This window comes from Engystomops pustulosus, chromosome 10 (assembly GCF_040894005.1).
Source record: "Engystomops pustulosus chromosome 10, aEngPut4.maternal, whole genome shotgun sequence".
NCBI lineage: Eukaryota > Metazoa > Chordata > Amphibia > Anura > Leptodactylidae > Engystomops > Engystomops pustulosus.
Genome location: NC_092420.1, coordinates 90465262 through 90475598, shown reverse-complemented (window position 1 = coordinate 90475598; position 10337 = coordinate 90465262). Strand labels below are relative to the sequence as shown.

Here is a 10337-nt window from a genome sequence, read left to right as displayed (position 1 = left end):
CTGCAGAATGTGTACCTGTCGTATCCCTGGAGATGGGTAAGTAGAAAACACTGCTGACCTTCTAACTTGAAATTTAATTATCTGTAAAACCCCCAAGAATCGTTAATAACATTGAATTAGTGTAGTCAGTGTTTATAGGTTATCTAGAAAGTGGGGGGCAATGTCTGCAGCCGTACAACCCCTTTATATCTAGCACAATGCTGTTAGCGCCCTCTAGTGGCTCAAAGCATTACATCATTAGGAACAGGCAGCAGGTTTCTCCTTCATGGGGCTTCAGCCTCTTTATTTAGTTCTTGACCATACAATTATGAGGTGCATGTAACTTTCTTCTCTGCCTCCTCAGATTTTACTGAGGAAGCTGCACAAAGAAGACACATCCTTAGAGTCCAGACCTTGGGTCAGCAGATCCAGATTTCGCCCAGAATATGGGCACAGTTCTGCTACTTATGTCCCATTATTACCCTCTGGGGCAGCAGCTCCTGTGCTTTCTCCATCCTCCACTAGGATCAGAAACTTCACAGCTCAGCGCTCAGTTCTTTTTCTTCTCTGAGTATTTATGTACAGCAGAAATGAAGGCTCCTACATGCTCTGGGTCCATATCCGGATACAAGCCATGACCCAGGTTAGCAATGTAACCCTGACACCCAAAGGCCTCGAGCATCTTCTTCACCATCTCTTCAATGTTCTCCTGCGGGAAAAGATATCAATCATCATCCAGTACTACTATTATACTGCCCCCTACGTACAAGACTATAACTGCTATAATACTGCCCCCTATCTACAAGAATATAACTACTATAATACTGCCCCCTATGTACAGGAATATAACTACTATAATCCTGCCCCCTATGTACAGGAATATAACTACTATAATACTGCCCCCTATGTACAAGAATATAACTACTATAATACTGCCCCCTATGTACAGGAATATAACTACTATAATACTGTCCCCTATGTACAGGAATATAACTACTATAATACTGCCCCCTATGTACAAGAATATAACTACTATAATACTGCCCCCTATGTACAGGAATATAACTACTATAATACTGCCCCCTATGTACAAGAATATAACTACTATAATACTGCCCCCTATGTACAAGAATATAACTACTATAATACTGCCCCTATGTACAGGAATATAACTACTATAATACTGCCCCCTATGTACAAGAATATAACTACTATAATACTGCCCCCTATGTACAAGAATATAACTACTATAATACTGCCTCATATGTACAAGAATATAACTACTATAATACTGTCTCCTATGTACAAGAATATAACTACTATAATACTGCCCCCTATGTACAGGAATATAACTACTATAATACTGCCCCTATGTACAAGAATATAACTACTATAATACTGTCCCCTATGTACAGGAATATAACTACTATAATACTGCCCCCTATGTACAGGAATATAACTACTATAATACTGCCCCTATGTACAGGAATATAACTACTATAATACTGCCCTCTATGTGCAAGAATAATAATAATAATAATAATCTTTATATAGCGCCATCAAATTCCGTAGCGCTTTACAAATCATAGGGGACATATACAACTATATTACATTACAAAGAACAAACAGTCATATGGAACAATAGGAGTGAGGGCCCTGCTCACAAGAGCTTACAGACTTTGAGGATGAGGGGGTGACACAAGAGGTTGTATAATGGTCCAGCCATTCTTTATAAGGGAACAATATAAAATAATTTAATAAATAATTTACTAAACAACGATGTTGCTGCTTGAACCAGCCATCAGCCGCCATCTTATTTACAGGGTCCTAGGTTAAAAAGACTGCAGAGAAGCCTGGAGCTTGGTATATATCAGTTGTTTGCCAGATAACAGATGGGAGATAGGACATAGAATGGATTAGTAAAGGGAGAGTTGACATTTCATGCAGTTAGCGAGTGTGATAGGCTTGCCTAAAGAGATGGGTTTTAAGAGCACGTTTGAAGCTTTGGAGGGTGGGTATTAGTCTCAGAGTCTGGGGAAGGGCATTCCAGAGAATTGGAGCAACTCGGGAGAAGTCCTGGATACGTGCATGGGAGGTTCGAATTAAGGTAGAGATTAATCTAATGTCACTGGCAGATCGAAGAGCACGGGAAGGGTGATAGACTGAGATGAGAGAAGAGAGATAGGGAGGTGCAAGAATATAACTACTATAATACTGCCCCCTATGTACAAGAATATAACTGCTATAATACTGCCCCCAATGTACAGGAATATAACTGCTATAATACTGCCCCCTATGTACAGGAATATAACTACTATAATACTGCCCCCTATGTACAGGGATACAACTACTATAATACTGCCCCCTATGTGCAAAAATATAACTACTATAATACTGCCCCCTATGTGCAAGAATATAACTACTATAATACTGCCCTCTATGTGCAAGAATATAACTACTATAATACTGCCCCCTATGTACAGGGATACAACTACTATAATACTGCCCCCTATGTGCAAGAATATAACTACTATAATACTGCCCTCTATGTGCAAGAATATAACTACTATAATACTGCCCCCCTATGTACAGGAATATAACTACTATAATACTGCCCCCTATGTACAGGAATATAACTACTATAATACTGCCCCCTATGTGCAAGAATATAACTACTATAATACTGCCCCCTATGTACAGGGATACAACTACTATAATACTGCTCCCTATGTACAGGAATATAACTACTATAATACTGCCCCCTATGTACAAGAATATAACTACTATAATACTGCCCCTATGTACAAGAATATAACTACTATAATACTGCCCCCTATGTACAGGAATATAACTACTATAATACTGCCCCCTATGTACAGGAATATAACTACTATAATACTGCCCCCCATGTACAAGAATATAACTACTATAATACTGCCCCCTATGTACAAGAATATAACTACTATAATACTGCCCCCTATGTACAGGAATATAACTACTATAATACTGCCCCCTATGTACAAGAATATAACTACTATAATACTGCCCCCTATGTACAGGAATATAACTACTATAATACTGCCCCCTATGTACAGGAATATAACTACTATAATACTGCCCCCTATGTACAGGAATATAACTACTATAATACTGCCCCCTATGTACAGGAATATAACTACTATAATACTGCCCCTATGTACAAGAATATAACTACTATAATACTGCCCCCTATGTACAGGAATATAACTACTATAATACTGCCCCTATGTACAAGAATATAACTAATATAATACTGCCCCCTATGTACAGGAATATAACTACTATAATACTGCCCCCTATGTACAGGAATATAACTACTATAATACTGCCCCCTATGTACAGGATATAACTACTATAATACTGCCCCTATGTACAAGAATATAACTACTATAATACTGCCCCCTATGTACAGGAATATAACTACTATAATACTGCCCCCTATGTACAGGGATATAACTACTATAATACTGCCCCCTATGTACAAGACTATAACTACTATAATACTGCCTCCTATGTACAGGAATATGACTACTATAATACTGCCCCCTATGTACAGGAATATAACTACTATAATACTGCCCCCTATGTACAGGAATATAACTACTATAATACTGCCCCCTATGTACAGGAATATAACTACTATAATACTGCCCCCTATGTACAGGGATATAACTACTATAATACTGCTCCTATGTACAGGAATATATCTACTATAATACTGCCCCCTATGTACAAGAATATAACTACTATAATACTGCTCCCTATGTACAGGAATATAACTACTATAATACTGCCCCCTATGTACAGGAATATAACTACTATAATACTGCCCCCTATGTACAGGAATATAACTACTATAATACTGCCCCCTATGTACAAGAATATAACTACTATAATACTGCCCCTATGTACAGGAATATAACTACTATACTACTGCCCCCTATGTACAGGAATATAACTACTATAATACTGTGTGATAAGGTAACGGGTCGGGGCTCACCTTGCTGGCGTACAGCGCACACGGGTCCAGGTTTCCCTGTAGCGTTACTCTTTTTCCAGTTTTCTCCCTGTGATGAGGGGTAAATGTTGAGTTTCTGGGGTTCGGGTGTGTAGAGTATTGGGGTACATGGGGCCCCCTCTCACCTGGCCTCCTGCGGGCGGATGCTCCAGTCCAGTCCCACCACCTCGTACCCGGACTGTGACAGGTCCTCCAGTGCGTAGTGGGCGTCCTTAGCGAAGACGATCTGTAAGACGGGACATTACTGCACAGCGGCCACTAGGGGGCTCCTCACCTCATATCACCCCATGGGGTTAATGAGCTGCCCTGACCTCAGGCTGAGGGTTTGTTACATTGTCTTCAGACTGCTACATTGTAGCAAATCATCAGCTGTCTAATCATTATTACCTGAAGTCATCACTACTGATGATTACATGAGTGACATCACAAAGCTCTGTGGTCACATGACCCCTGGCTCCGCCCACACTCACCATCGGCACTTGCTCCAGTCCCTCCGTCTTCAGCTTCTGTTTTACTCTGTGTGAGATTTCCCGGAGATACGGCAGCGAGAAATCCGCAAACTGCTGCGGTCCCAGGCATCCGGCGTGCGATTCGAAGACCTGCAGAGCCTGGGGGGGACACAGAGGGATTAGGTCAGGGCCTGGGGGGGGGACACACACAGAGGGATTAGGTCAGGGCCTGGGGGGGGGGGGGGGGGGAACAGAGGGATTAGGTCAGGGCCTCCCCCCTGGTATGAGACACTGGTGCCCGCTGTACCTGTACCCGCTCCCCTGGTATGAGACACTGGTGCCTGCTGTACCTGTACCCGCTCCCCTGGTATAAGACACTGGTGCCCGCTGTACCTGTATCCGCTCCCCTGGTATAAGACACTGGTGCCCGCTCTACCGGTATCCCCTCCCGCTCCCCTGGAATGAGACACTGGTGCCTGCTGTACCTGTACCCGCTCCCCTGGTATGAGACACTGGTGCCCGCTCTACCTGTACCCGCTCCCCTGGTATGAGACACTGGTGCCCGCTGTACCTGTACCCGCTCCCCTGGTATGAGACACTGGTGCCCGCTGTACCTGTATCCGCTCCCCTGGTATGAGACACTGGTGCCTGCTGTACCTGTATCCGCTCCCCTGGAATGAGACACTGGTGCCTGCTGTACCTGTATCCGCTCCCCTGGTATAAGACACTGGTGCCCGCTCTACCGGTATCCCCTCCCGCTCCCCTGGTATGAGACACTGGTGCCCGCTGTACCTGTATCCGCTCCCCTGGTATGAGACACTGGTGCCTGCTGTACCTGTATCCGCTCCCCTGGTATGATACACTGGTGCCTGCTGTACCTGTATCCGCTCCCCTGGTATGATACACTGGTGCCCGCTGTACCTGTATCCGCTCCCCTGGTATGAGACACTGGTGCCTGCTGTACCTGTACCCGCTCCCCTGGTATAAGACACTGGTGCCCGCTCTACCTGTACCCGCTCCCCTGGAATGAGACACTGGTGCCCGCTGTGCCTGTACCCGCTCCCCTGGTATAAGACACTGGTGCCCGCTCTACCTGTACCCGCTCCCCTGGTATGAGACACTGGTGCCTGCTGTACCTGTACCCGCTCCCCTGGTATGATACACTGGTGCCCGCTGTACCTGTATCCGCTCCCCTGGTATGATACACTGGTGCCTGCTGTACCTGTATCCGCTCCCCTGGTATGATACACTGGTGCCCGCTGTACCTGTATCCGCTCCCCTGGTATGAGACACTGGTGCCTGCTGTACCTGTACCCGCTCCCCTGGAATGAGACACTGGTGCCTGCTGTACCTGTATCCGCTCCCCTGGTATAAGACACTGGTGCCCGCTGTACCTGTACCCGCTCCCCTGGAATGAGACACTGGTGCCTGCTGTACCTGTATCCGCTCCCCTGGAATGAGACACTGGTGCCTGCTGTGCCTGTACCCGCTCCCCTGGTATAAGACACTGGTGCTCGCTCTACCGGTATCCCCTCCCGCTCCCCTGGTATGAGACACTGGTGCCTGCTGTACCTGTACCCGCTCCCCTGGTATGAGACACTGGTGCCTGCTGTACCTGTACCCGCTCCCCTGGTATGATACACTGGTGCCCGCTGTACCTGTAACCGCTCCCCTGGTACAAGACACTGGTGCCCGCTCTACCTGTATCCGCTCCCCTGGCATGAGACACTGGTGCCCGCTCTACCTGTATCCGCTCCCCTGGTATGAGACACTGGTGCCTGCTGTACCTGTACCCGCTCCCCTGGTATAAGACACTGGTGCCCGCTCTACCTGTACCCGCTCCCCTGGTATAAGACACTGGTGCCCGCTCTACCTGTACCCGCTCCCCTGGTATGAGACACTGGTGCCCGCTGTATCTGTACCCGCTCCCCTGGTATGAGACACTGGTGCCCGCTGTACCTGTACCCGCTCCCCTGGTATGAGACACTGGTGCCCGCTGTATCTGTACCCGCTCCCCTGGTATGAGACACTGGTGCCCGCTGTACCTGTACCCGCTCCCCTGGTATGAGACACTGGTGCCCGCTGTACCTGTACCCGCTCCCCTGGTATAAGACACTGGTGCCCGCTGTACCTGTGCTCCCGCTGCAACCTGTCCCACCAGATAGTCCACTATGACGTCTGTGAGTTGCTGCAGCAGCTGGCGGCTGGCGCCCGGGTCCTGGTAGAGCCAGCGCTTGGCCTTGGACATGGTGTTGGAGCCTCCCCCCTCTATCATGTAGGTCATCAGGGTCCACTGTGAGAAGAGAACGCAGGGGTTAATGATTGGACCTGCCCCGATCCCTGGCCTCGTCCTGCAGACACTTACCGGGGCGCCAGTGAACCCGATCAGCGGAACCTGTCCAGCGATCTTATGGCGAGTCAGCGTGATCGCCTGAAACACGTATCCAAGCTCCTGAGATACATCCACCGTCACCTTCAGTTTCTGCAGATCCTCCGGGCCCTTCAGAGGCTCCGGGAACACGGGGCCCCTCCCCGGCTCCATCCGGATCTCCATCCCCAGCGCCTGGACCACAAGAGGAAGACAAACACAGGTTCTGGGTGTGTGGCCCTTCAGGAGCAAAGAAAGAGGCGACAGGAGGAACCTGCCATATACAGCGCCTCCTGCTGGGGGCTCATCACACATCATACATACTGCCCCACACCCTATGACAACACTTCCTGCTCACACACAGCCCATATATAGGGGCAGGTCACCTGCGGAATCACCAGGATGTCAGAGAAGATGATGGCAGCGTCCAGGGGGAACCGGCGCAACGGCTGCAAGAAAAGAGAAGCGGTAACGACACAATCTCTCCCCAAAAATTAGGACCCCGTGCCCCCCAATACCCAGAAATCTCCCCCCTGTCACCTGCAGCGTCAGCTCACAGCAAACCTCGGGGCTCCGACACGAAGCAAAGAAATCCTGAGCGGCGCGAGTCTCCCGGAACTCTACAGAGAGGGGGAAAGATTAGCCACAGGTGCGGCACCAGGGGGCAGGGGGGATAAGGGCAGCACCAGGGGGACACGGGAGGGGGCGGGGGGGATAAGGGCAGCACCAGGGGGACACGGGAGGGGGCGGAGGGGGGGGGATAAGGGCAGCACCAGGGGGACACGGGAGGGGGCGGAGGGGGGGGGATAAGGGCAGCACCAGGGGGACACGGGAGGGGGCGGAGGGGGGGGGATAAGGGCAGCACCAGGGGGACACGGGAGGGGGCAGGGGGGATAAGGGCAGCACCAGGGGGACACGGGAGGGGGCGGGGGGGGGGGAATAAGGGCAGCACCAGGGGGACACGGGAGGGGGGCGGGGGGGATAAGGGCAGCACCAGGGGGACACGGGAGGGGGCGGAGGGGGGGGGATAAGGGCAGCACCAGGGGGACACGGGAGGGGGGCGGGGAGATAAGGGCAGCACCAGGGGGACACGGGAGGGGGGCGGGGAGATAAGGGCAGCACCAGGGGGACACGGGAGGGGGGCGGGGGGGGATAAGGGCAGCACCAGGGGGACACGGGAGGGGGGCGGGGGGGGATAAGGGCAGCACCAGGGGGACACGGGAGGGGGGCGGGGGGGGATAAGGGCAGCACCAGGGGGACACGGGAGGGGGGCGGGGGGGGATAAGGGCAGCACCAGGGGGACACGGGAGGGGGGCGGGGGGGGGATAAGGGCAGCACCAGGGGGACACGGGAGGGGGGGGGGGGATAAGGGCAGCACCAGGGGGACACGGGAGGGGTAGAAGGGATAAGGGCAGAGGGGGACATGGGAGGGGGCGGGAGGGAGATAAGGGCAGCACCAGCGGGGGGGCAGCACTGGGGGAGGGAGGGGGGGATGGGACAGGCAGCAGCAGGGTTGGAGGGCAGCACCAGGGGGACACGGAAGGGGGGTGGGAAGGGGGCAAGGGCAGCACCAGGGGAACTAAGCAACTCGGTGCAGCTCTGGATGTGACTGGAGATCTCTCCCATGTGGCACTGGGCACCTGAGGCAGCAGATACAAGGAGGATACACAGGTCTCCTGCAGGACGTCACTTTATACTCCGCTCACACCCAGAGCTGCATTCAGCACATAACTACAAGATCCGCACTCCCATCATCCCCTACCTGGCAGATAGCGTCCCGCCTGCCGCATGCACCACACGGGAACGTGGCGGCACTCCTCCCCCCGCGCCGCGCGCAGGAACGTGTCATTCTTCAGAGGAGGGAAACTCTGAGGTCTGAGGAGAGAAGACATTGTAACGACACTGCATACACATTGCAGCCAGGCTCCGCCCCCGTCTTATCATCAGGCATTGGCAGTGTTCACACTTGTTATATCTCCTGGGGGATCCTGTTATCTGGAGGCTGCAGACCCGGGAGGCTCCGCCCTGATGACAAGATGCTGACACTTCACAACCAATTCCCGGCATCTATGGAGAAGACGTCCTCCGTGCCCCCACATTATACTACCTGGGACTGGGAGGGTTAATGTACCCCAGCCTGAGGCGCAGACCCCATGACAGGAGGTCACATGACAGTATATATATCTCCTCTGACCTCTAACCCTCGCCCCCTTCACCCTACCCTTGGGATTTTGGGGTGTTGCCCCCGGTGTCCGCACTGGAAGTGTCATACAACCTGACGGGCACATGTTGGGGGCTCTTGGGCAAAGTTTGGTGTCCTTAACCCTTAAATACCCTTTCTAAATGAGGCTTTTAAGAAATTTTACAAATTCGACGCTTCGGAGGACTGAAACAAGGGGCGACCTCTCAACCAGAGGGCACGAAAGGGCATCTCGTTACCCTGAGGGGGGGGGGGGGGGGGAGGTACTATGGGGCATCTCCTAACCCTGGGGGGGGGGTACTGTGGGGCATCTCCTTACCCTGGGGGGGGGGGGGGTACTGTGGGGCATCTCCTTACCCTGGGGGGGGGGGGGGGGTACTATGGGGCATCTCCTTACCCTGGGGGGGGGGGGGGGGACTATGGGGCATCTCCTTACCCTGGAGGGGGGTACTGTGGGGCATCTCCTTACCCTGGGGGGAGGTACTATGGGGCATCTCCTTACCCTGGAGGGGGGGGGGGTACTGTGGGGCATCTCCTTACCCTGGGGGGAGGTACTATGGGGCATCTCCTTACCCTGGGGGGAGGGGGGGGGGTACTATGGGGCATCTCCTTACCCTGGGGGGGGGGGGGGGTACTATGGGGCATCTCCTTACCCTGGAGGGGGGGGGGTACTATGGGGCATCTCCTTACCCTGGAGGGGGGGGGGGTACTATGGGGCATCTCCTTACCCTGGAGGGGGGGGTACTGTGGGGCATCTCCTTACCCTGGAGGGGGGGGGGTACTGCTCCTGCATACAGTGATAGCTGTGTATATATATGTGGCGGCGGGTGTTATACTCACAGCAGGTGCTCGGGCCACTCCATGCCGCCGCTGTCTGTCAGGAAGTGTCAGTGACTCCCGGTGTCCTCAGGTCTCTCCTCTTGACCACTCCTCCACGTGGGCGGAGCCGTAGAGTTTACTTATCTAACAACCACGCCTCCTACAGCTCACCAAGAAAACAAGGAAGGCAGCCATTGGTTGTAGCGCTCTCCACTAACCAATCATAACTAAGAACACAATAGCGTTACTAGGCAACCGGAGGACGGGCAGGAAAAGCGGGCGGTTAGGCTTACCGCAGTGACTGTAGTATGCGCGCATCACAGGAAGAGACTGCGGGGACTACAAGGCCCATAACACAATTACTCACACGCACAGTACAACTTCTAACATGCCCAGTACAACTCCTCACACGCACAGTACAGCTTCTCACATTGAAAGTACAACTTCTCACACGCACAGTACAAC

The 10337-nt window shown here is 52.1% G+C and overlaps 1 protein-coding gene across 1 annotated transcript; it reads right to left on the bottom strand.

The window, feature by feature from the left end:
- Nucleotides 1-255: 255 nt before the first annotated feature.
- UROD (uroporphyrinogen decarboxylase) lies at nucleotides 256-10041 on the bottom strand. Its single transcript, XM_072128621.1, has 10 exons — nucleotides 9894-10041; nucleotides 8616-8728; nucleotides 7394-7473; nucleotides 7240-7302; nucleotides 6851-7048; nucleotides 6617-6778; nucleotides 4507-4644; nucleotides 4162-4262; nucleotides 4019-4085; nucleotides 256-688 (listed from the first exon to the last, which is right to left on the bottom strand). Exons 1-10 carry the CDS (start codon nucleotides 9914-9916, stop codon nucleotides 530-532), a joined length of 1104 nt encoding a protein of 367 aa, XP_071984722.1. The 5' UTR covers nucleotides 9917-10041; the 3' UTR covers nucleotides 256-529.
- Between the last annotated feature and the right edge of the window lie 296 nt (nucleotides 10042-10337).

Excerpts from the sequence above, each read along its gene's own strand:
- UROD (XM_072128621.1), bottom strand. The coding sequence starts at position 9,916 with ATGGAGTGGCCCGAGCACCTGCT. Across the intron at positions 8,729-9,893 it reads GAGTGGCCCGAGCACCTGCT|ACCTCAGAGTTTCCCTCCTC; the intron begins GTGAGTATAACA and ends TTCTCTCCTCAG. Across the intron at positions 7,303-7,393 it reads GCTGTGAGCTGACGCTGCAG|CCGTTGCGCCGGTTCCCCCT; the intron begins GTGACAGGGGGG and ends CTTTTCTTGCAG.